The following is a 26,877-nucleotide window of genomic DNA, read 5'->3' as shown; positions in this document are numbered from 1 at the left end:
GCTGCCTTGTGCAGCTTCACTTCCACCCTCTGTGCCCTGACAGCGCGCCCGGGCTCGGAAGTCGAAGCCTCCGGGGATTGGCGAGGGGTAAGCCCCTGTCCCGGGGGATCGCGGATCTCTCTCCGTCTCCGGGCACCAGCCCGCCCGCCTTGGGCTGCCGCGGCGGAGCCGCTGGTGCTGCGGGGACGGGGCAGGGGGTGTGTACGTGTGTGTGTGGACGGGTGCCCTCCGCTGCAGTACCGCGCCTGGCCGCGCACCGGCAACAGCCCCCCGCGGCGCGGCGGCCCCGGCGGGCGGGCGGGAGGGCAGGGCGGCGGCGGGCGGGGCGGGGCGCGGGGCGGTGCGCGGGCGCTGCGCGGCGGGCGGCGGGCGGCGCGGGGCGGCGCGGTGCGCGGCGGGCGGCGGTGCCGCGCGGGGCGCTGATGCCGCGCGGGGCCGGTCGCGCCGCGGGGCGGCGGGGCGCGCAGGGCGGGCGGCCACGGGGCGCTCGGCCATGGGGCGCGGGATGCGGCTGGCGCTGCTGCTGCTGGGCGCCGCCGCCGCCGCTGCAGGTGGGTCGTGACCGGCCGCGCTCGGCGTTCTCCGTCCTCCGCGGGCGTGCGAGGTAGATACGCGCCGCGTGTGCGTGTGCGGGTACGCGCGTGTGCTGGAGCGTCCGCGCCCCTGTGCGCGGAGTACGCGGGCGTGCGCACGCACGGGGAACCGCACGGACGCGTGTGCGCACTGTGCTCACACGCGTCGGTCTCCGTACGCACGTGTCCGCACACACGCACGTACGCCTCTACGTACGCATATATGTGCGCACAGGCTGGGTGCGCGTGTGTCCGCACATGCGGTGCGTGTCGGTACGCGGTGTGCGCGGATGGGTGCGGAAAGGCAGGGACCGGGATGCGCGTCCCCCCCGCGCCGCAGACAAAGAGGGGTCCGGCCGCGCCGCACCGCACTGTGCTGCGCGGAGCCGCCCCTGCCCGCGGAGCCTCCGGCGGGTCGGCGAGGCCGGGTGGGCTCGGGCCGGGGCTTCGGGGGATGCCGCGGAAGCGGGGCCCGGCTGCGGAGCGCTGCGGGTGGCAGTGGCGGGGCGCTGCGGGCTCCGCAGGCGCTTTAGGCGGCGGTGCCCCGAGCCGTCGGGGTGCGGAGGAGGGCGGGCAGGGTTTTCAAAGCCCCTTCCCGCAGCGTAAACACTTCGCGCTCAGAGCTGCCCGCAGCGGGGTCCCGCAGCAGACACACTCGGGCATAAACAGTTTGCGTAATGCTTCCTCAGCCGGGTGCAAGCCGAGTGCCAAATCTCTTTTTTAAAAAGAAGAAAAAAACTCTGATGGGAAACAAACATTTAATCAGGCATAAGATATAAACGAAACATCACAAGGCATGTGTTGCCAAAATGCTTAAGCAGGAAGCATATGATTTTCCATGGATGTTTTCCCAGGTGAGTCATGGTACTTGCTGCATGTTCTTACTCATTACTGAAGGTCTCAGTCTGGTGGCATGTACAGTAGATAGAATGGGAAGATTCAGTTGGGCAGATGCATTAAGTGCAATAGAGAAAAGCACATTTTCCAGGGCTGTGGCAGACCACTTGTGAACTTGTGACTGCCAGCATAGAAATCTCTATGCTCTCAATTTGTCCTTTTACTGAATTCCTGTGGCAGCCAGTGTTACACTAGAAAGCTGTCACTTTTCATAACATGAAGTGCTCTGCATCGGTCATGCAACTCTTTTCCAATTCAAGTGAAAACAAACACCCTTTCAAAGGGGGTTTCCTCTCCCCCTTTTCTGCCCCTGGGACCCAAGTCTATGTGCCAGCAGCATTTCTCAAACCCTGCTGAAGCCAAGGTCCCATGCCCCAGATCTGATACCGGATGAGGAAGGGACCCTCAATGCCTGGCCCGAAGACAGCTGCAGTCAGTGACCCTGCATGACCAGGGCTGGAGCATACCCCGATCTGGGAGCAATCAAATACTCTCAGCTCCCGGGGTCTGACATGGGATTTTGTAGCCAAAGCCTCCCAGCTGGGCTTAGGCAGAGCCTTGTCCCTGCCCTGGGGCCATCTACGACAGCCCTACCACCAACTGCAGTCACGGGAAACCTCCCATTGACCAGGTCCTCCTCCACTGCATTCCTGGAGGCAGCAGTCTGGTGTGCAAAAAACAAAAGGACTTGATGAACACAAACAGTAATCTCAACCTGTCGGATGGGGCTGACTGAGCCCTGCTCTTCCTACCACTTCCCAAATCTGCTTTGCAATCGCACAACTGAGGGAACTGCAGTAAATGTTCATCTATTTGTGTAGCGGCCAAGTGCACTGTGTTACACGTAAGCCAAAGAATCCAGGAAAGCAGCCAAAGACATAAATTAGGCCAACTACTGGCTAGCCTAACTGATAATATGATAATAGCACTTAACTTACCTACCCCTCAGGAAAGCTACGTAGGTTAGTTAATGTTTATACAATGCTTTGAAAGGGATGTTCAGGAGTTGTAGGTGATATTACATTGACCTTACAGTTCTATTTGTTTGCTTTTCTAGAGCAAACATATTTTGCACAGTTACTATAGGTCATCTCCAACACAGCTTTACCAGCACACTGTAGGAAGCTAACTTGACTGAGCATTTCTTGTTCACTAAAAATTTCCCAAGACGGCTTACCCAGTGAAATCCAGAGACTGGATTCAGAAGTGCCTTGTACTGGGTGCATAGCAAACAGCACTCCACAGCTGTTCTGAGGAGACACTATAGAAAACCTGTATAGAACTTTTGTGGTAAAAATGGTTTTTATCCAGGGTGCTTCCTGAGGAGCAGGAGAAATGGGGGATGCTATCAGGCTTGGAGGGCTTAGCACTGCTAGTGCATAATATAGCTTAATTGCAATTATGACACTGTAGGCAAATGCTGAATAAAGATATAATAAATAAATCCCAGATAAAGGATTTATTGGATGCTAAACTGAAATGACCTTCAGACATAACAAAAATGCCAAGAAGAAGACATTAATTGGTGCACAAAGCTGATTGTGTATGACTGGCCTGATGATAAAGAAGACATTATGCACCTCAGATGCTTTGACCTCCACACATCCAAGTCAACAGAGATTTTTTTTTATGTTAAACAATTCCCCAAATACCGCTTTGACCTACTCTTAAGTTTATTAATAAAAAGTTGGAGAGCCCCTAATCAAGCATTGCTGCACCAAGAGTTACATTGATTACATGTGAGAGTTACATGGTTTCACAGTAAAGCCCATGGTGATTTTATTTTTCTTTGACTCTATAACTGTGGATTTTAAAATTGACAGGATTTCCAGAAAAGCTTGAACAAAAGCCACAGAGCCTCAGCTGTGTGGCAGCTTGCCAGCATAATTTCAACCAAAACTTTTTTTTTTCTTTCATTTACACACACCAGCAACAGCCTTTCCAAACTTAAGCCTTTACTACAATTAAACACTGGTGTCAGCAGCAGTTTCTGATTGTGGGAAAATTTGGGATAGGGATGGAGTGGTGGGAAAGGCGGTGAAGACTTGAGGTCTTTGCTGGTAGGTGATATTCCTGTGGTCTCTCACACCCTGACACCTGATGTGCTGCACGGTGGGTTGGGTTGCAGCAGCGCTGTCCCCCATGGCAGTCTCCTGGCCTCATGGCAGCATGCTGCGTTGGCGGCAGCTTGCCTTTCTTCTGCTTTTTCCGCTTCCCCAGGGCTGCCTGGATCCCTGTGGAGGCCTCGGGGCATGGGTGGCATGGCCCTGAAGCCTCAGCCCTGCTCTGGTGGCCCCGGGCGGGAGGGCAGGGCGTACTCATCTCTCCCCATCAGCTGCCTGCTCTGCGTCTCTTGATAGGTAGGGATCTTCCCAAGTGCAGGGAAACCCTGAAAGGTTTAGGGGTGGCTTTTTTTGCTCTTATAGAGGCAATGAGCTCCACAGAGGGGAAAGCTGAGCAGCAGTGCCACACTGTTCCACAGCCCCTCCAGGGCTCGGTGGGTACCAGCGGCACACGGTTTCGGCGGGGGCAGCGTGCCGCGGGACGTGTCTGCTCTGACGGGGTGAGGTGCTCCCACCTCAGGAGCCGCCTCCAGCCCCCGCTCTCTGCCCCGCAGGTCTGGGCGGCGTGGCGGCAGCGAGCAGTCCCTGCGAGAAGGCCTGCAACCCTCGGATGGGCGACCTGGCGCACGGGCGGGCGCTGCGCACCGAGACGTCCTGCGGCGCCCGCGCCGCCGAGCGCTTCTGCAGCTACAGCGAGGACGCGGAGCGGCGCTGCCGGCGCCCCTCGTGCGGCCGCTGCAGCGGCACCCACGAGGGGCTGGCGCACCCCCCCGCCGCCATGGCCGACTCCCCGTTCCGCCTGCCCCGCACCTGGTGGCAGGCGGCCCAGGATGCCACCCGCGAGACCATCCGCCTGGACCTGGAAACCGCCTTCTACTTCACTCACTTGATTATGGTCTTCAAGTCGCCCAGGCCGGCTGCCATGGTGCTGGAGCGCTCCCAGGACTTCGGCGAGACGTGGAAGCCTTACAAATACTTTGCTGCTAACTGTTCGGCCACCTTCGGGCTGGAGGATGACGTGAGGCAGAGAGGAGCCATTTGCACTTCCAGATATTCGAGCCCCTTCCCCTGCACTGGAGGAGAGGTAAGTCTGCCTGGCTGGGACGAGAGAGAGCCCCCGCTCCAGCCCCCTTTCTCTCTGCAATCTCTGCACCCGTGTTTGCACTTCATATTTCACTACACCGGCATCTCTTGTCATCGCACGTATTTCACAAGGCGAATTAACGTAATTCATTCCTAGATGATGTAGGCACCACGCTGCCTCTTGCTTTGCTGCCTTCATAGTCACTCTCTTTAAAAAAAAAAATCCTTTCCTTTCGCCTGGTGAACCTCGCTACACAACTGCAACCTAGGCACGTGCTGCTAATTCCTCAGGAATGCCAAAGGGAACGTCACTCTAGACAGCTTTCTCCAGATCTTGCAGTTGTGTGGTTTTAAGGTGATGCAAATAAGTCTGACCAAAATGCAACTATGTTAAAATGAATAATCACCAGATTGACTTTTAATAGTGACTGCCTTCACTGAGAAGTAAGCGTATAACCAAAGTAGCTACTCAGCACACACTGAAGTATGGTTCCCATAAACCAGGTTAGCCAGGTCATTTTAAAACTTATACCTTGTCTTTTTTTTCCTGTGCATACTAACGTGAAAAGAACTTGAAAAAAAATGAAGAAAAAAATCATATTTGCTAAGAAGAAAAATATATGTGAAAGTCGGATGATTTTCAGTATCAGAAACAGCAGATAACAAGTGATGCGTTTGGAGGCGCTACCAATAATACTCTTAGCAATGTGCAATTCCGTCCCCTACTGCTGGGGAGCTTCCCCTGGGAGCCGCGGCCATAGGGCCGCCCTCCTCTGTTCCCCACTCGTGGGGACGCATCCCGGGTCACCAGCTCTGGGCTTTAAAGGCTGCTCCCTCTAGTGGCCTAATTTAATGAACTTGCCTGAAAGCTTTATCAAACTTAAAATTTCTCTCTGGCCTAACGCAGAGAAATGATAAAATCTGGTTGGTGAATCCGGAGATCACTTATATCGTTGCAGTATCTGCTGAGAACTGGTTTTGAGGTGAAAGCCCGATCCTTGGAGACCAACATTCATGTTGAGAAAAATCACGTGTTCAGACCCCTTTGCAATCATTTGTGGCCACCTCTAGCCATGCTCTGGCTAGAAAGCCACTCTCTGCAGAAATACTGGGAGCTGCTTTTCCACTAAAGTGCATCAGGAGGCAGCCAGTGTCTTGCTCTAGGAGAAGCTGTTCCATGCTCTCATCAGCTGAGAAACAAGGATCTCCAGAGCTGTCAGACAGATCCAGGGTGAACTATTCCATCACATTTTAAATCAAATGGTGATAAAAAGTGCTACCTTTCTTTTCTTGCCATCCTTTTCTTGTGCCCCCAAAAAGCTGCCTAAACTTTCTTTCAGAGTGCAATATATAAGGGGGCTTATGAGAAAAGTGGAAAAAGACTTTTCAACATGGCCTTTTCTGACAGGACAAGGGGCAACAGTTTTATACTGTGGATTGGACATAAGACATTTATACATTGGACCTTTTTTTGATTATGAGGGTCATGAGGCACTGAAAAAAGTTGCTCAGAGAAGCTGTGGATGGCTCATCCCTGGAAGTATTCAAGGCCAGGTTGGATGGGGCTTTGAGCAACATGATCTACTGAAATATGTCCCTACCCATAGCAGGGATGTTGGACTCAATTATCTTTGAAGGTCTCTTTCCAGCCAAATAATTCTGTGATTCTGAATCAGGTCTAACTACGAAGTAAGACCTACAAAAGGAAGGATGTATGAGCACCACTGGGAATTTCTCAGGCCCTCAGTACTTGTTCCAGCCTCTGTGTCCCACCACCTGAATCATAAAGTTATGCCAGCCTGTGATGGAGGACATGGAGAAATCCACAGCTCTTGCCAACCAGTGGGACTTCTCTTGGGTATATGATTTGCATGCTCCTTTTTTAGCTTTCCAGGGATTTTTACTCAGGGATGAGAAACCCAGGGCATCTTACAAGGCCATATTTGCTTCACTGGGTTTGGGTCCCCTCTTGCTAGCATCCTGGTGCAGTTTTCATTGTGGTCACTGCACACCAGCATGGTGCTGTCCCTGCACACAGGATGTGGGCTGTGCCAGGAGAGAACCTGTACAAATCCCGACCTCAGGCAAGCTCTTCTCTGGGCTGGTGCAATCTGGGGACAGTAGAATCAAGGTCTTGTGTGTAGAAACCAATGCCTGTCTCAAGAATAAAAGTAATTTGGTGGTGTTTGATGCATCTGTAGTAGCATGCTGCAAAGAGAGTCTATGTACTGAGCTTGCTTCTGTGGGACCTCTTCTCTTGGCATCGCTTTAGTCTGTGTTATTGCAAAGAAGCTATAAAAGTCAAGAGCATTTACTTGTTCCAAGTTTTAAACAAATATTGCATCCAAGGGGCTGGAGCTTAGAAGATTTTGCTTACATGGTGCACTTCAGTTTCCTGCACTTAAACACCACTTTTTACCTGCAAAGTAATAGCAGCAGCTCTCCAGATGGCAAGCCTGCATGCTTAGCAAATATCACATTTAATTTATTACAGTGTGCTGCATTCCAGCAATTACTAGTAGCTGCCAATAGCAACATGTATCTGACCTAAAGAAACATCAGAGTTTTGTGTTCTGTTTGGAGTTATGTTGTGCTTTACTCCCACTTTGGTAGCACCTAATTTCAGACATATGGAAACAGTAATTTCACTTGAAACAGTGGTTTCAAATATGCAGTCATCCAAAATGTCCACGTCTGAAGGGTATTATTCATTACTCTGAAAGGTATTACTCATCTTCTTTAAAGCACAACTACGAATTCTGTGAGTGCCACTGTGTTTCTTTTTTAACTTTTTAGATTTTTTTTTTTTAACTGTGATGTAACAACTGTAACCCGTGATCCAAACCATGTGTCACACTGTCTGTGTACTGCTTTCTCACACTTCAGACATTTCAACGCCACATGTGCATTTCTGGGCACGGCGTTAAGGGCTTGCAGGACTTTGCAGGATGGTGGGGTCTCTCTGCATGGTGCTGGCAGATCACTCACTGCTGTCTATCCCTTTGGATGAGCAGTTTTTTTCAGGTGAGGCCTCAGGTGGTGGTGACGCACCCCAAAATATCACTGGAGGTTGGCGAAGACACAACGGCTTGTTGGGCTGGTGGTTTCTGGTTTTACCCTCTGTAAAGAACAGGCAGTGCTGATCCACCTGCATTTCTGCTGACTGTTATGGTGCCTGCAAGCCCCAATTCAAGGCAGCAGTGGGCAGAACCCCACAGTACTCAGGGGCTTAGGGCCTTTTTTCAATATATCACCCATCTTAATTTGGGTCAAAGGTGTATCTGCTTCACTTTCTATTAAAGAGAAAGATCAGACTTTTTGCATTCTGCCCTCATCATCATGAGTCATTCCTTAGATGCCTTATGACAAAAATCCTCTCTCATCAGAATTTGCCATGATGTTGATCTTGAGGAGATTTATGATAGTGTAGAAAACAAGCTGCCAAGCCTCTAGGTTCATTTCAAAGACCCAGACCTCAGAAATGCTGAAATGGCTCTGGCAGATGCCTTTCATCCTTCTGTAGCAGTGTGGCTCTGGGCTTGCCTATGCAGTGGTGGGACTGGGGTGCTGGGGAGCTCTGGGAGAGCGATACTTTTGGAAGGCTGCAGTCACCTCATCTGGGTGCCACCTCAGTAATGGGAACCATACGAGGTAATTTATGTCACATGCTGTGTGTGGCACTTGGATGGTCTATTGATGGGTAGAATCACCTCATCAGGGACTTAGTAGGTCCCTGCTCTTCTTTGCTACTTGTCCCTAATGCTGCAAGTTCACCAGACTTGGTTATCTCTGATGTGGATGCGGCTCCAGCCTGAGGCAGGCAAGAGATGGAGGATCAACAGCCCAGCGGTGGGATTAAGAAAAAAAGGACAAATCTGGACAGAACTGCCAAGCAAAGAGGTTGAGGGCTGTACTGATGTCAGGAGCACTGCACTAAAATGCCCTGGGTTTGGTCTAAATGGTTTTCTTGGTGGAAATAAGCCTGAGTTCACAGGTCAGCATGTGCCCAGACACCTCAGGGGCTCTGCTGAGCTGAGCCCCATGCCAGGGCAGCCTGGCTGCAGTCTGACCTCATGCAAGGAAGAACTATTGTTTCAACAACCAGCAAAGGAGTCACTGATTTCTCTGCAGGTATACAGAAGCCAAACAAACCAACTGAGCCTCTCCTCAGTAGGGAACAGGAAAGGAGGCAGATGGTGGGTGCCCACCTCCTGCCCTGGCACCCCAACTTTGGTACAGCCAACCTGGGTTCCCAGCAAGCTTCAAGTATCTGCCTCTTTGAGGAGCTGGATTTGCAACATTGTGAAGGGGACACATTCCCATGTCAGGGAATCATTTCGGATCAGCTGCATGCAGAGAGGTCGTTATAGACTTCCCCTATGCTTGATACAGTGAATTAATAGTTTCACAACAGCACTTTGTTAAGCATAGGCAGAAATCTCTAAATGTTAGCCTTGTATCACCAGTGTTTTAAGAGAAAGGCTATGGCCAAGTTTTAGCCTGAATCATACAAAAATGCTACAAATGCTGAGTATTTTCGCTGTTTTTCAGGGTGTAACCCTTCAGCCACATTATTGCAAGGGAAATCAAAACTGGATCCACCAGCCAAACATAATCTGATCTAAGTAAACAAGATGCAGAAATAAACTCTTTCAGCTTCATGCTCAGACAGGAATATTAATTTTACTAGTATGCATAAAAGGCTATCTTCCCTCCCATAGTTCAGATTAATATTTCCTTTTCAACGCACTAATCTTAAAATTATCCTTGTCTAGGGATCACAGTTGAGGGCTCATCTGCAAGGGGCCCTTAGCAGATGTTAATTCTTTAACTGTGAGTGAGAGTGACTGTCCACTCTGCAATGCAATTATCTCATTCACTTTACATTCCCATCTGTGGTCAATTCAGATTAGCTCGCCTGAGTGTCCCCATTTAGACAAGCTCCAGGATAAAAGGGCTTACTGAAGCAGAGTCTCCTTGACAAGATTTTAGTAAATTAGTAACTTATTTTAGTGTTCATCTATTCAGAATACTGATAATAAATCACTTGGAGACCTCAGCTATTGTTGCTGTCTGCTATTTATAGAAGAGGCATATTTGCACTTTGACTATATTCCAGCAACAAATTCTAACACGCTTTTAACTTTTGAAACATCACATTACCACTGTTTTGCTGTGGGATGCGTGTCTTACCGAGCATTTTATTGATCTCGTGCCTTCCGTAGCGGAAAAAACCTTCCTATGTTTTGCCTTTTTCTGTTTTTGCATGCATCCTGCCTCTCTTCCTTGAGGATTTGAACACCAGACCTACTGGTTTTACCTGAAATTATCTGTGTAGAGCAGAAGTGAACTGTGTATTTCTACTCAGAAGTCTGACCATGACAGTGAGCGGTTGTAACACTCACTGCTGAAACTAATAGGAGTTAAAAACGGTCAGTAACTTTTACTTTTGAGTCCTGATTTTGGGTTGTAGGAACTTCTGCCTGGTTGGGTTTTTTTACCTTTTAGGCCCAAATAAGCTTGGTTTTCAAGCTTATCATTGTTGTCCTTAACTAAAGCTACATTTTAATTGTGCTGAGGTCCTTCAAGGATCTTGTGGGTAACAGGTGATTTGAGTTCAGTCACTTGCAGGACTCCACAAAGAACCTGGGCAAATATGTGAGAATAACCTCAAAACAGCCTGGGATGTCAACCCATTAGAGGGCTGCAAACATCTTTTTTAATTGTCCTGTGCCACTGACATCTGCACAGAGAGAAAACAAAGGGCCAAACTGATGAGAATAAAAGAGGGATCCTGGCAGGTGTTCAGCAATGCTCAGGACATGTGAAGACATACCTAGGGAATTATGTTTTCAAGTCCCATCTCTGCACTTTGTAGAAGTTGTAGGGAAAAGACCTCTTTAACAGCATCTTCCTGATCATCCTATCCTTGGAAAAACATAAATTGCTGGGCTCTGTTCAGAAATGCCATGTGCAAAGGAGAGTCTGTTCAGCTAGGCATGGTTGGGGTGATGGCCAAATCCTGGCCAGCTCTTTGAATTGTATCACTAAATCTAGCAAGACATGGGGACTGCTGTTTCATAAGCACAAGAATAATGATTTCTAGGGAAATTTAATGAGATGAAGTAAATGAGGCTAGGATGGAGTCAATATAATTATATAAGAGCCTAGAAATCAGTTGTGGTAGCTGGAAGTAGCAGCACACCAGCAGGACACCATCTCACACCAGCCACCTTGCTGATGACTGTGGTGAAGTGCATCCCTTGCTTTGGTCCTCAAGCTTTCCTTCCTGCAGGGAAGCCCATCTTCCCAAGCACAGTGGGAGGTTTCCAAGCTGGTGCAAGTTTCCAGCAGTGGAGGAGAGAAGATTTGCCCTTTAAATAATGGGCAGCAAAAAGTAAATCACGGGAAAAGGAGAAACTTTAGCTTCGTTTTCACCTGGTTGTGACAAATCCCTCCCCCTCTCCCACAGGCCATCCTAGACAAGTGACATGTCCCCTTGTGAGGCCTCCTGAATGCTCAGCACCTCTGAGGGACAAGGGCATGTGAAGAGCAAGATGCTTCTCCAATCTGCCCCATGATCCTCTGCATGATTTCTCCCATTACAAGTAGCCCATAGGCTTTTCTTCCTGGATTTCCCAGTGCTTTGGCACTTGGGGGTTGGCCCTCTGCTTGGCCAGATCTTGAAATGCAGCCACCTTTGGGATGGAGCATAGCCAGTGTTTAACAGTGCAGATCAGCACTCCCCTGTTTGGAAAAACAAGTTTCTAACAACTGCTTCTGGATCGACCTCCAATTATGGCTAAAACAAATTATTCTTTGGAGGGAGCTTGACCAGTGTGTGAAAGGGGGGGATATTGTAGGCTGCCAACAGCAGGAGGGAATGGGTCCCAGGGCTCCAGGAGACCCTTTCCAAACTTCTTATGTAGGATGTGAAGAGCACTGTACCCACATGAAACAAGAGGAGTTTGGATAGGCAGAATTTAATTCTCTAAATTGGCATCTGGCCTTGTTAGTGGGAGTATTGCTTCCCTTGAGAAAAGAGCCACAGGATTTTAACAGTTCCTCTGGAGCCTCTCTTCAGGCACTGCACCCCACTGCTTCATTTCACAGCTCATTTTTGGCATGAAGAGAAGGCCAGCTCACTTATCCAGCTCCCAGCTCTCTGGCTAGAAAGTAGGACTGCCATGTTTCTCATTGGGATTCCTGGATACAGCTGGTTACATGGGAAGTGTGTAACCTAAAGCAATGCATTGACGTGTCTCAGAAGTTTTGGATCAAAAGCTCATTTGAGATTAATTGTCATGCAACAGTGGGTGTCATTGTGAGATACCCAGTCTAACAACATTCAAAATCCTACACAAATGGTGAAGTTCTCTAATTCTCCATGGGAAGAAAAGAAGTTAATGTCCAGAACACAGTTTACTCAATGCATATACTACAAGTCTTTTACCACCAGTCTCTCTGCAGCATCCCTCATTCCAGTAATCAAAATCTATAGCTATGGGTTGAAAGAGGGGTGCTGTTTCTTGTCATCTTTTGACAGTTTGTAGTTACATATAATTCCAACAGGTGTTATTTTTCCTAGAATTTAGCGTATTTCATGGTAGCTGGGTAGTTCAAGCAGACAGTCCTATAGACACAAAGCCTTTTCACTATAAACAAGAACAGTTGAAAAATGTTCATGGAATTGTGTTACTCTTAGGCTGAAAGAAAATCCCCTTGATCCTTAGTACCATTGCAGTTACTGAAACACTAACCTGCTGCCTTTCAGGCTTTTGCAGTGTTGTGTTGTGCTCAGAAGCTGTTAAAGAGGTTATTCTGCAGCTCTGGGGAGCGAGCCAGCTTTTCTTACAGCCCTGCCAATGAAGAAGCAAGTCCAGTCCTTTGTCTGGCTCTTTGGAGGTAGCTCCAGGCTTTTTTTGGTCCTCCATGTGCACAACAGGTACTGCCAGCCGGCCAAGGCTGAGAACATAAATCTTTTATGGGGATAAGGAAAGGAGGGAAATTGCTGGAGAGATGAGTATTTAAATACCATCTTTCTTCCTGGTGGGTCAAAGGACTTCATATCATCAGCTGAGATGTGATGGTTCATTTTCCTGACTGGGCTAGCACAGCTTTGGAAATGGTGATTCTAAAGATAAGAAAAAGGCAATAATTGTTTTCCTTGATAGTCCATAGCCAATGATACCATGCATCTGGAGGGTTTTGTGAGCCAAGAAACTGTTTCTATCTGTTCAATGACTGAAAGTAGTGATTACGCAAAATGGAGCCATTGTGGAATAAATTATGAATTATTGGAGAAGCACTATTAACTGGAGATGAAGAAATCCAAGAGGTTTGAGCTGTAGCAAGATTTTCCTGATAAGAACAATACTTTTGTGATCATTGACTGCATGAAGACAGGAATGACCTAGCAGTGTTTCATTTTCATCTAATGAAATTCTGTAGTTGAATGTTGAAGAAAAGCTGAGAAGATGGCTCTCATCTGGCTGATTATTGTCAGAGATTTCAAGGATCCTGGAGAAATTCCAAGTGTCTTCCCTAGCTCTCCTTGTGCCTTTTCCAGTCCCTCACTGGTCAGCTGCTGCATGTGAGTTGGAACTCTTCCTGGATAGCTTCTCACTTTTGAGAATGGCAGAAGAATGCTTTGAGATTCCCAAGAGACAGAAGTTACCTTGGTATAAATTAATTTGGGAGGGCTGATTGTTTGAAATAGTTGGATTTTCCTCCTGAAGTATTTGTAAGATAGCATAACTTTTGGATGGTGAGGCAAGGGATTATTTGCCTTGATTTATGTTCTGTAAAAGACTGCAGAAGGACTGGAGGCATGGGCCAAATGCTGTTTTATGTCAGATTATATGAAGGAGCCTTGTTAAGGCTGCTGCAGGAGTGCAATTTCTCCAGCATCTCAAGGAGCTCAGGGACGGCTGGTGGTGGTACGCCGTGGGTTTCTGTCATGGTTGCTTGGGGATGTTGATCAAGTGCCAAACGCCGTGGCCTGTAAGATTCCAATACTCACTGTGATCTTAGTGTCTTTGATGGTCTCCTCTCTGCAGTGGCAAGGCAGGTTTTCCAGTTTCTATTGCTGTTTCACCTTGTCCAAGTGATGCTGAAGTGCACACCATGGGGGCGGTCAGACCTCTCCACAAGCAAAAGAGGCTCTTCTGCCCTGGTCTGACAGGCAGAAAAACAAAGCATTTAGAGGAGCTGGTGGGTAATACCTGCCCAGCTTAGACTGATGAACTTTCCACACCATGTGATTTATTTGTAGCATCTGCCAAAAGCAGATCTGTCTTTTTTTAGCCTAGAGTCATTGCAATGAACATAGCACAGAGATGCACATTGTTTTCTCTCCTAAAATCTTGTTCTCAGTGTGGTAATACATGAAATAAGTCTGTTTTGTCGGTAGGAGGTACCAGCCTTCTTCACAGGGGGTAGTAGTCCAACAGGCTTAAATTTGTGAAGCAATGAGATTGTTTTCTTAAAACTTTCAGGAGCTTAACATTTATGGTGTATCTCCAAAAGGTGGTTGAAGTTAGACAGTGGTTTCAGAGGTTTTTAGTGTGAACTGATGGGCAGGGACATGGATACACATGGAGTGCAATGGCACAGGGTCCATTTCTGTAGCAAAATATTCCTCTACAGACACAACTGTCCCCTCCAGGAAGAGCCAAGGAGAGCCTGGCAGACTTTGACCACATTGATGCAGAAAATCCCAGAAACTAAAATACTGACCAGCAGGGTAAATGCTAGCATAGAGTTGCACCCTCAGTACTGAAAGTGGGAGACAAAAGAAGCTACCTGCAGAGTATGTGTCTCTCTCAGAAGGTGTATGAGGGCAGGGAATCTGCTGGCTGTTGCCAGCACTAGGTCTGGTGTTCAGACCATGCATCTGACAGCAGGTGTGCCTGAGCTGCTCCTGCTGAGGGAGCCCTGTTAAACCAGGCAGCTCCTGTGTCTGAGGCTTCCCACTGTAAAAAAAAAAAAGATCCCCAAAGGTGTCAGAGCGAGTAGGACTGTCCATGTTCCCCAAAGGTACCAAATTTGATTCATTGCTGCAGCTTGAGTCTTGCTGCATGGCACAGCAAACCTTGAAAGTCAAGCCATCCTCATATGAACAGTAAGGCAGTCTCACATCAGTCGTCCCTGCACATGTTGTGGTGTGAGAAGCTTAAGTACTCTTTTCTGGGAAGGCACAGGGGAACAAGCACAGTCTTAGCTTCAAGGTTCCTCTGCAGCACTGAAGGTGACTAAGCAGGGGTGTGGGAAAGAGGTGTGAGAACATTCTCTTTGAAGGGGGAGCACCTGACTGGTATTGCATTTCTGCAATTTCTGCTTTTGTGGTTATGATGAGCTTATTGCTTCTAGTACATTTCTCAGGTGGAATTTGAAAGCAGGTTGACTGTGGCAGGTTGACAGTTGGCACACATATTGCATCATTATTAATATTTTTAGTTACACATTTCTACAAATGAAATTGCTCCCTGTGAGTTTTCCTTAATGTTTACCAAGAGAATTGATTACTTGTAACTTTTACATCTAGTGAGCAGGAAAGCTTAATTGCCACAATAAAATTTCCCTACTAAGCTTCTCTGAACAAGACCAGCCAAGGCTGAAAGCAGTTGCCACCTTTGGGTGGTGCCTTCAGGAGAGTTCCTGGGCTGTTGCACGGGCTGGGCTGGCTGTGGAGGGAGGTGCAGGGGTGCAGGCAGGCAGTGGCTGGGGGATGCCAGAGGCATAGCATGCAGTGGGTAGAGCATGGACTATCTCAGCTTGTGCCATCGTTTGAAATGAAAGCCGAGGCCTGTGAGCACAAGCAGATGTGAGGCAATGCTGGGCACACAGCTGGGAATCCCAGGGCCAGGATGTACAGAGATAAGGGCTCGCTTTCACCTCAGCCCCAGCACCAGGCAAGCAGTGCCTAACCTCAGCTGCTTGTTGTGCTTGAGGGAAATTTTTCAGGAGGCAAAGGGCTGAGGTCCTGGATGTGCTGGCAGAGCTCCACCACTGCATTTACTGCCTACATTTTCAGAGCCTTGTCCAGGCACTAAATAAATCAGATCACTTCCAGTGACGTGGAGATTCCACAGGGCCCCAGAATACAAGCCAATTAAGCACATTTATTTAGTGCCTACATACCAAGAGTCACTGCAGACTCCTAATGCAAACCTTTTCTGTTAAATACTTAAACATCATATGCCCTTCTGTAAAGTGGTGCACATCCCTCATTGCTTTTGCTGTCTATCTGGATAAGACAACAAACTTTGCATTCTTTTTATTCATACTATTTTTTCATTTGTTCCTGTAAAATGCATTGAAAGGGATAAATCTACCAGCAAAAATCAAATAAATCAGTACTGAATTTATCTAATGCCCCTAAGCTAATTACATGAATCACTAATGTGTCGTTGTTGTAGAGTAATTATAGATATATTTTCATGCATCTAGGTCAGACAATGCAGTGTAGAGTTCATCAGTCTCTTTTGGAAAGAAACCACACATCACTTCATGCAATGTTACCACCCTGGTTTTCATTTACAACCAAGTAAAAATGTGGTTGTTTTTAATATTTGTTTATTGCTTTTATTTCTGCCGTATTCCTGTTTCTTGGCTTGTTCCCATGTGTATATGCTTCCTGAGGCTTCTATCCATTTGTTCTCTCTGTTTGTAATTTATTGATATTGCCATTTCATGAACCATCTCCGGCTGCCTTTCTGGCTGAGGCCAGGCTCTCAGTTGGAGGTTGGAGCGTGGCACCTCTGACCGGGTGCAGGGACCCAGGGAACAGGCACATGCACAGCAGCTGCAAGACCCTGTGCAAAGCCTCTGTAATTGAGCCTGTTTCTGAAGGTCTGTGAGGAAGAAACTTCGTGGATCACCCAGGTCTCTTCAATGTCCCAGGCTTTTGTATCCCAAAGGGTCCCATTCCATTACTCTGGACACTTGCATCTTGACAAAGGTCCAGGACCTTGCAGCTGCATTCAGTGGAGGTGTGTCTCTGACTCATTGAGAAAGCTTTGCTCCTGGCAAGTCTTTCTTTGGTTTTGTTGACTTCCTCAGGCAACTTTGACTTCACAGCCTATTTTGTTGCTGTCAGAATCATCCATTAGCATTTTCCTTCCCACTGTGGAGATATATATAAAAATGTCCTTTTACTGCCTCTCACACATAAACATATTAGGGTACTTCTTGCAAAGGGACTTTATGTATTTATATATCAAGGTCATTGCAGTGCAAGTGGTTACTTGAGTGCACCACGTCCATGGCTGCTGCTTTATTTATATACAGGGCTACATTTCTGCATCTGCGGAAGGGTCAGGAGCTCAGCCTTCTTCTGCCGCTAGAACTTGTGAAATAATCAGCAGAGCAAGAGTTGCTCATGACAACCCATGAGGAAATTAAAACCCTGTGGAAATTTATTAGAGGCTGTTTATGTAATGATGTGACCAAACTGCAGACAGCTGCAGTGGTCTGGCTGAAGAGCAGAGTATTTTTACTCCATGGCATGTGCAAGGTACTGTGGGACAGCTTATCCACTCCTGCTCCCTTGGAGTGGAATGGGCTTCCTGTGGGAGTGGAGTGGGCTCCCTCCTGCCACCAAATGCATCACACTAAGAGGGTCAAGTGAAGCCAACCCTCTTGAGGCACAGCAGTGGCATTCCTCACTCACGAAGACTGCAGCTCCTATTTGGCTGTGTAGAGAGACCACCACCATGCCAAAAAAAACCCCTCTGTGCAACTTTTAAATCACTCCTCAATTGATGTTGCTTCATGCAAAGGTTGCTTTTATAGCACAAGGGATCCATAAGCATCATTCCACATATCACAGAAGGAATATTACCTCAAGGACTAGATATTTTGTTTCTTAGCTGTTCTATTTGCCTCTTGGTGTGTGACATGAGTTATTGCTAGATATTTAATTTTAAATGGAAGCTGAGATAAAGATTCAGTTCCTAAGACTGTATTTAAGAAATATCCCAAATATCATAGGACTTTTTTTTGTGAGCTAGCAGCACTGGGAATGAAAACATCTTTCTGATAGGATATAATATGGATGTAAAGCACAGAAATGCTGGGGTGCTTCAATGTATTACTTCTGTCTTGTTTTACAAAATATAACATTTTAATTAGTGCATACATTTCAGAGCTGCTGGTGTAAAGATCAGGGCCTCCCACACTTTGCTATCATATGTGGGGCTAACTACTGCATAAGTCTGCCTAATGTTGTAATGCCAGGTTTTGATGTTTTGCTAGAAGGCCTCGTACACAGAGATGGACCTGAGTGGGAGACAGAAGTCTGGTCACCCTGGGGTGCTTACTGGTGAGGCTTGCTGCCTGCAGAGTGGCTGGGGACCGCTGCCCAACAGAGTCCTGGCTGGACAGTGGCACTAGGGAGACAATGGGCTTGCAAAACCACATCATCAGATGCACACACATGTTGACAAAGCACTCTTTTCTATTTTTTTCCTACACCCTTCCTCTACATTGCTAAAACTAAACAATATTTTGGTTGAGGAGATCTCTGCTGTAGCTGGGAGTTGCCAGCAGAATCAGAGGTGTGAAAACCCTCTGGTCAGGTCTGCTGTGCAAACCATGGTTCATTAGTAGAGAGGATGCTGTGCCCATGCTATTGGTGGGACAACTGCATGGAAAAGCCCAAGAAGAGGTAAAAGCAGGAAATCTGGCACTGCCTATGTGTGTATGTGTGGCTGGGCTGCTGGAAAGCACAGGGGTGCAAAGCCACGATAGCTGTGTAAGACCAGTGTGGCCCCAGTCACATGCAGACTCCTGAGACCAGATGGGATAAATTAGTCATGTTAACGACTGAACAGGAAAATCTTGCTGGGAAACACATCCTTATCCTTACTATGCAGTGTCTGAGTGCTTGTACAATCCCAGCTGAATCTGCTGTGTCAGAGCAGAAAATTGCTATTTGTATGATGCCCTACATATTATAATGACCAGTTAGTATTTCGTTACAGCAGGGCTGCCAGGGTCTGGGATGGAGGGATGGAGATGTTTACTGTCCTGGCAGCACTGAGACCAGGCTCACTCTGTTACACAGCTGCAGGGCACAGTGTAGCTCCCCAGGCCAGGCCTGCTGGGCACAGCCAGAGCAATACAGGACAGCCAGGGGGGGAGCAGCTGAGAGCCCGCAGCCCCTGGGAATTACAGATAGAGTTCATGTTTAGCATCACTGTTTTCATGTAGCCATAAAAAGAAATGTTTGTAGCATTTTAGGGTCTGAGCAGGAATACTGGCTCCATTGAAATCAGCAGCATAACTCCCCCTGAATTCCACACAGACAAGATTTAACTCTGTCAGTGCAGAGGCACTCGGGGTTATTGATTTCCTTGCTGCGATTGTCTTTACTAGAACCACAAACATCAGTCACATGAATTAAACAGGGACAGATAAACAAGGAAAACTGAAAGCATGAGAGGATAGTCTGCAGGTCCATCTAGCATAAATTGTTCCCATTTATATAGTGTCTTCCCTGCTCTCATCTGAATTAGGACAAACAAAGAATTCTCTTAGATGCCATTTATGTAATATCAAGAAACCCAAAATGCTAGTTTTTACTGAAAATTCTTCACCCAGCATTTTCTATCAACTCCACTAAAAGGACATCAATGTCTTCAGTTTGGATTTTTCCCAAGGAATTTTCTTTCCATATCTGAAAGCATCTTGTGTTCACAAAACCATTAGCCAGTAAATATGATCAGAATGTCATTGATCTAAATTTGGGTAAATAACAAGCCTTGGGTAGAGGTGCAAGACTTGATAGTTGGGGTTCACTTGGCTTTCTATTGATATCTGGTTTGTATTTTTATTTTAAGAAAGAAGAAAAACTCTGTATATCCATGAAAGAGAGGGGGGAAAAGACCTCTTTTGAAGTGTGTTACTGTTTATTAATACCCCTCATTGGACTCAACACTTCTGCACAAGGAGCATGCTCACCAGCCTTGTCCTCTGACCACCTCTCCCAGTTAACCTTCTCCCTTACCTGTGTCTTTCTGGCAGAAGATGCTCAGACACCTTTGGGAGGGAGTGTTTGCAGGAGGGCAGTGCAGAACTGCAGCCACGATGAACGGCCAGCTCCAGCACGGCCGAGCCCCGCTGTCACCAGCATGCTGGTGGCAGCTGCGCTTGGCAGGCTGGCGGGGCGCGCAAAAGCACGCTGCCGCCGTCCAGCTCCAAAACAAGGGCTAAATCTCCTTCCAGGCTGACACAAAGCTTCCTCTGGCTGCATTCGGGCAGCCCTGGAGAGAAGCCAGGTCCCAGCCAGGAGCAGTGCCAGCAGTGGTGGGGCTGATGGAGGCAGCAGCTGGTAGGCAAAGCCTGTGCGCAGGCCAGCTGGCAGCACTGTGGTCATTATTTCCAGGATCTGTGGATCCTGGTCAAATAAAAGGGAAGCCTTCATCAGCTGAAGTGTATCAGCAGCTTTCTATGGAAGGAGTGGATTTAGGGGCAGCAGGCTGTGATCCCTGATAACGACAGCAGCAAGTTGGTGCCCTGCCTCTCACCGGGCAGGAAACAGTGGTCACCTCCTTGCTGCCTGCAAGAGGCTGGCCAGCATTTTGGGTGGCATGGATGGTTTCAGTGGGGCAGCACTGTAGTTTGAGGAGGTTTTAACTCACTGCTGGGAGTAGTGCAGGGAGCCATTAGCTGCATCACATCCTCAAGCACTCAAGTGATTTGATCAAATGTTGTTTATAATTATCATAGTTCATCAAGCTGTCAGTGACTGTTCAGTGACTGCTCAGTGAAAAACTACTTAACTATTCAGAAAATGTCACTGTAAGTTGAATGTACCAATAGCTAATCTATGTCATAGATGTGTTGTTTAATGTCAGTGGTAGTCATATAAAGTATATGCTGTTTCTGATCCCTCATTGTAGGCAGCTAAACCAAAAACTTTAAAATAAGCCTTTTCCATTTGAAAACAATTTTTCAAGAAAATTAGTTATTTTTATCTAGTGCTCTCAATATTCAGCTTGAGCCAATATTTACCTATTCAATCAGACTGGAGTTAAAATAAAGAATGAATGATAAGTATTTATTTAAACTTTGGAAGCCCCCTCTCTTTCCTTTCTTTCTTATCTTGGTTTTCTTGATTATCAGCTTGCTGTCACTAATTGCCACATCTAATCACTTTTCCACTAGGAAGCAGCCTGGGACTGATAGGAACCAAATATTTGGAAATATGAGCTATACTTGTTAAAAAAATACACCCATTCTGGGAGAGGGAACATTAATGAAGAGTGCCCACCTGCGCATCACCTGGCAAGGCGCTAGTCTCTGTGCCGGGCCACACCACATTGCAGGGGCACCCACCTCTGATTTGAGTTAATGGCAAAATGTAACTTGACACCCATAAGGTCCTTATTTCTTGTGGAGAGGAATGTAAGGGGAGGGGGGGTCACCCTGTGCACACTGATTTGGAGGTGGATTTGCTGTTCTCACCCCTTGTAGAGGGGGAAGAACATCATGAGAGCCTGGTGCATGCTCCCAGAGGATGCTGTCGTTGCCGTTTCACCCCGTGGCCCACCCTGGGGCTGGCTGACATCCTCCTTTCTGCTTCACCTGCTGTGTTTCTCTGCCCAGGTGATCTTCCGAGCCCTGTCACCACCTTACGCCGAGGAGGACCCGTACAGCAAGGAGGCCCAGGCGCAGCTGAAGATCACCAACCTGCGGGTGCGGCTGCTGGGGCGGCAGGGCTGCCCCTGCCTCCCGGCCAGCCCGGCCCCGCGGCCCCCGCCATCCCTGCACTACGCCATCTACGACTTCATCGTGAAGGGCAGCTGCTTCTGCAATGGCCACGCTGACCACTGCATCCCTGTCGCTGGATTCAGGCCCACCAAGGCGGCTGGGGTTTTCCATGTGGTATGTACATGCACCCAACGATGTCTGCACTGCAGGAAAGCAGACTTTTAAAAACAGTAAGGGACTGTATAGAGTATGGTGTAGGTCCAAGTATGCAATATTTGATGTGTGATGCCCTGGACTCCAAGCACAGTGAGGAGAAATGGTCTTTACAAAGGGGGTGGTCTCCATGTGAGGCTGAACTTCCTTTGTGTCTTGGTGTGCGACTCTCATCCTTCAAAGGTGCTCCACAGTAATTGATTTATTTCAGGTAAATCTTTAAAAATAATTAAATTGCTGACACCCATCTTTCCCCAAATGCTAACTTGCAATAACACAATATTAAAGGATAAAAAATGCAGGGCATTTTGGTAACAAAGAAGGAGGAGAGCTTCTCTGAAGATACGAGGCATCATGTAACTACCATTGCTTCTGGAGGATCCAAGGACATTGGGTTGGATCTTGAACCAAGGGGATAGAGATGGTTTTGACTCTCACTCATGGACTTTCTATTGCACTTTGCAATATCTTTCTCTGGATAAAAACTCTGTGCTCTGGTTTAAAGGAGACTCGCATCACAAGAGCTCTGAGCTCAAATTCCTAAGGACTCAACAAGACCTAAACTCCAGGGAAGCAAGAGACACTAACCCATAGGGCAGGTGACGGGCACAGCAGTGGCCAACACGTTGGATGCCTGTGGCACGGCGTGCCTACACCCAGCCAGTCCAGGGACACTTGCTGCTGCCAGCACATCTTATCCTTTCTGCTCATCTGGGCTGACTCTGAAAACTCTGGCTTTGCTGGAGGAGGAGCAGCAGGGAAAGACAACAGCCAAACACACTGTGCTGAATAATGTTAGACAGAGAAAGATTATAAAAAAAAATGAAGGCAGTTAGTCTAGGTAAGGAGTCCAGCTCTTTGGGGAGCTCTCATTTCACCTAAATTACTGTCTCAGACATGAAGCAGACAGGATGTTTCCCTTCTAATAGAGCTAGCCTTGCAACATCTTGAAAATATACCAGTTTGAAAGCATGCAGCGCTGTGATTGATAAGATTGTTTCAAGTAGCACTGCTCTGCTTTCCGCAGATGTCCCCTGAATGAAAGTCTTTGAAAGGAGCTGTTTGCTCAGGATTATTTTGGTGGGATACAATTGCACGGGAGCGTGCCCTGGAGCACCACTGAGAGCTGTAATGGAGCCTGCAGCCAAATAGGCTTCCAGTACAGCCACAGGCTATGGCAACCATAGTGTGCAGGTAACAGGCAGGGCTGGGGGAAGGAAGCAAGTGCCAAAATCGCACTGAAAACAGAACAAGAAATAGCAACAAACCCCTGTGCTGGCCCCAAGGGGGAAATTCAACTCTGGTTATAAATATTTATGTGGCAGGAGTCCCAAAGGTGACGTTTCTGCAGTGAGGCTGACTCATTTTGCTGTCTCATAATGTGTTTTACTAACACCTCATCCTGCATGTCCTGTGAGGGATGTTCCAGTGTAGGAGTGACATAGCCCCATGGTTTGCAGGGAGGGTCAAGGTGTGGTAAGAGCTTTCCTCTCCCAATACCACCTTTTCCATCATAGAGCTGGGGCAGTTTTGGCTGAGCTTAGTCTGTGCAAGGCTCCTGTGGCATGAGGCTACTGCTGTTTGGGGACTGCAGTGGTACCCACCTCGTGCAACCCAACCTGGGGTTTGCCAGTGCATTGCATCAAGATTGGAAGAGAGAATTATTTCCAAGGTGATAGGAAGGATTCATCACACACATGAATGAACAGAAAAGGGACAAAAGATTGCAATGTCCATGGCTGCTTAAGTGGTAGAAGTCAAAAAACCTCTGAAAAGAGAGTAGGACTTCAGAGAGGGAGCATTTTTATACATTTGAGCGGAAAACTCACACAAAACATAATTCTGAAAATTATGACCAGTCATTCAAGAGGTAGGTGGAGACTTCAGTATAGTCTTTATGAACCTCTACCTGCCAAGGGTTTTATCAGAACCATCAGTGTAAAACAGGGCAACAAAAGCAGGGAAGCACAGTATCATTTCACAATACGATTATAAAATCTGGCTCTATTTTATGCTTGTTTAGACAAGACTACTCCTGAAGAATATGCTCTAAGTTAGAGAGTTAACATCAAAACTTAAGCATGTTTAAGATCATTTAATAAAAAACCCAAACAACTTTTCAAAAAAATCTATGTGCAAGTTCTCTTAACCCCCCACTTGTTCTTAGCCTACAGGCAAAATCGTAACTGCAGCCTAAGTTTCAGTCCCTGCTTGGCCAGCAGAAGACACAGATGTGATATATTTATTTTTCTCTTGGGCTGCTCTGGACAGTAAGCTGGGGTATCCCAGCAGCACTGGGCACAGCTGCCAGGTCTCAGTCAGATCTTACAGAGTGACCAGAAGCATTTCAGCCACCTCACCCAGAGATGATCTGACAAAAGAGCATGGATATGTGAGAATGCTGGGGGATGCTGCTCTGGCAGGTTTGATACAGGATCCTGACCCAATGGGCCAGGATGGTCAGCTTGGGACAGGGGCCCAGCTTACTGCCACAGGATTCCTCCCATTGGATGTATTTTTTTCTTGAGATCTTGACAATTTTGGTGTTGAGAAGGTGACAGTTTTGAAGGTACATATTGTGAGTGGCTGAAGTGAGGCTACAAGTCCACTTGGCCATGAGATAATACTTACCTGGGACACCCTCAGGCTGTGGGGTTGGGATGCAGACAGGGTGGCTTCATGAACAAAGAGGGGCTCCTTCTGCCCTGGCAGAAGCAGCTCTAGCTTAATTTTCTGGGGTGGGGAAACCTCTGTCTGCAATCTGTCTGAGTCAAGTCAAAGCAAAGTTCAACTTGACAGAGTCTGATAAGAGATTTTTTTCTGTGCCCTCACCACCGTAGAGCTGCAAAACTCTCCATGATGCTCCTCTCCTCCTGGCAATTCACCCACCTACCCTTTCTCCTAAAAGAGAATGGAATTTGTGTAGGAAAACTCTGGTTTTGTTTGAGTGTCAGAAATGCCATGTCAGCCTTTAGGTGAATTCTGAATATACAGGTGGAACTTCTGCTCTAGCAGAAGGCATATTTCCATGAGCTCCCCAGAGAAGACCTGGCTGCCTAGGATGGCAAGGGCTGCTCCTCATGGGTAGTATGATCCTGTCTATCCCTTGCTGGACATTTGTGTGCAACAGACAACTGTTAGGGTTGATACAGATACACTTTCTCTCTTTCCTACTTCTCCCAGATTTATTCAAAGGGTCACTACTCAAATCTCATCAGCAAAAGCCCAATGCATACCCAGGAAAAGAGATCCGTGTACAAACAGACCTCCTACCACACCATGCTAAGCAGCTGATCACTTCTTGAGCTGCATTACATGGCAAACCACAGTTATGAGGAAAAAAATGAATTCACATATATAGGAGATCCCTCCTGATCTTCAGTGGCCATAAGAAAACTTTTTTTTTCTCTGATCTGTGGCACAGGAGCTTCTCACCCTTTGCCAGTACCTCTGCACATGGAGCCATTGCACTGCATGCTTGCATGCATGCTTGCATGCACTGCATGCCTCTTACCAGCTAAAACATCTCCGTGGCCTGCTTGCAGCTATGGCAAGTGGTAATGCAAGAAGAGAGGCAAGTGTTGTGTAAGCCTGGAGATAAGTAGGATCTTGCAATTTAGGACTCCAAAGTGGTAAAAGCAAACCCAGAGATACCTCACCTGGGTGCTGCAGCTCTGTCTCAAGGTGAGAGCTGGAGTTTATCCATCTCAGAGACTCCTTGGCCCTCCCTGAATGTGGATTCTTGCAGCTTAGCCAGCTGAGCTCTCCAAGCTTCTTCCATAGTTATGAAGGTTGGGATCCTGGGTGGACTAAGATGCTCTGCTAAAGCACTTCTGTGTAGTTAGGCAGGGTGAATATTCCCCCCCCCACTTCCCATGTGGCCAACCCAGTGGCTGTTATAAATTGTTATCATGCAACTGACATCAAAAGATGTTCAAGGTCTTCCAGAGCAACGCTGACAGAAGCCTATTGTACAAGGAATTAAAAAAAAACCTACTGCACAGCCCCCCACACCCTGGACAACAAGCTTTGTATTCTTTCACAAGAACAAGATAGGATATGAGAATTTTCTCATGCATAAATTTGGTTGTCTGGTGCTTTGGGAAAAGAATACCTCTCCATGTGCTGACAGCCACCAGTAGGCATTGGTTCTAAAACTGGCACGGCAGTTCGAGCACAACACAGTTTAAAAGCTTTGGTTAGAGACTCAGTGTGAATGCTGCCATTTTCCCTTAGGCTAGTATCATGCCCATTTTCCATGAAAGCTATTAAAAAAAAAAAAAAAAAAGAGAGAGAGAAAAAAATTACAATTTTAGCAGTTCCAAAAAGGAAATTCTATTAAAAACAGTTGTCCCTCCCAGCTATTTAGACTGTTTACGGTAACAGGTCTTTGGGATGTTGATTTTCTTTTGGTGTGCATTTGTGCTGGACTCCATATAGTGGGTGAATTCTTACAATATAAATCAATTCATAACAGGTGACTGAAAGCATTTTTCCCTCAGTGCAGCAGTCTTTGTCACTGCCTAACATTTTGGAACATGATAAATCTGGGGAAAAGGATTTTACAGGATTCAACTAAAGAAAAAGGCCTATGTATGTGCAATCTGAAAGGAAGCGCTGGAAGGTTATAATTTGGCAACAAAAGGCTCTGGAAGGAAGCATGCCCTAGCAACTGTCTTTGTATAGAGAAATCAGTCGCTCGTTTATCTTACAGAAGGCAACTTTTGTAACACTGTTTGCATTGTGCCCTCTAATGACTGACGTTGTGACAGGGCTGTCAAGCTAAGAAGGGGAACAGTGTGAAAGTGAACTGGGATATAAAGACCCCATGACAAAATGAAAAATGTTATAGGAAGGCCTTGCTGCTTAAATGAGTCAGGAGCCATGTGAATGCTTAAAGGAGTGAGACATACTGGGAATTGTGTTTGTGTACTTAGTGATGCTCTATAATGACCCTAGTGGCTATGCCTTACAGCTAGCTCTAAGTTGAGGTGAATGAAAAGGGAAAAAAATATGTGCTTTTCCCCCCTGTCAATGCACAGGGATCAGATTCTGCCTTCAGAAAGGTGCTGAGATGCTGGAGAAATCCTGAAGGCCAGGTATGTCATTTTCCCAGTCTACCTTGTGTCCCAGCAGAGCTGCTGGGCTGGTTTCTCAGCCCCGTCTCCCAGCTGCTCTGTGACATGACAGGGTATTTGTATGGCAGACCAGTCTTGCAAGTGGCCCTCCTACAGATCTTACAGACATTAATTTTGTCCAGTGTAGACAGTCTGTTGGCTGTTTCTCACCTGCTGCCACTTCTCCTTGTATTACTCCTTCTTGACCTTTCTCGT

The 26,877-nt window shown here is 47.2% G+C and overlaps 1 protein-coding gene across 2 annotated transcripts in view; it reads left to right on the top strand.

Moving 5' to 3' along the window:
- The first annotated feature begins 481 nt into the window (after positions 1-481).
- NTN4 (netrin 4) overlaps positions 482-26,877 on the top strand; it is a 47,814-nt gene continuing 21,418 nt past the window's right edge. Inside the window, exons 1-3 of one of the 2 annotated variants that reach the window (XM_053978865.1) lie at positions 482-551; positions 4,087-4,616; positions 21,227-21,505. In XM_053978865.1, the coding sequence (XP_053834840.1) occupies positions 494-551; positions 4,087-4,616; positions 21,227-21,505 (867 nt within the window). In that variant the 5' untranslated portion in view covers positions 482-493. Of the gene's footprint in view, positions 552-1,120; positions 1,427-4,086; positions 4,617-21,226; positions 21,506-26,877 lie in introns of those variants that run through there. The other variant, XM_053978866.1, reaches the window with a different exon arrangement.

This window comes from Vidua macroura, chromosome 5, assembly GCF_024509145.1.
Source record: "Vidua macroura isolate BioBank_ID:100142 chromosome 5, ASM2450914v1, whole genome shotgun sequence".
Lineage (NCBI taxonomy): Eukaryota > Metazoa > Chordata > Aves > Passeriformes > Viduidae > Vidua > Vidua macroura.
This window is presented reverse-complemented; position numbering and strand designations above follow the sequence as displayed.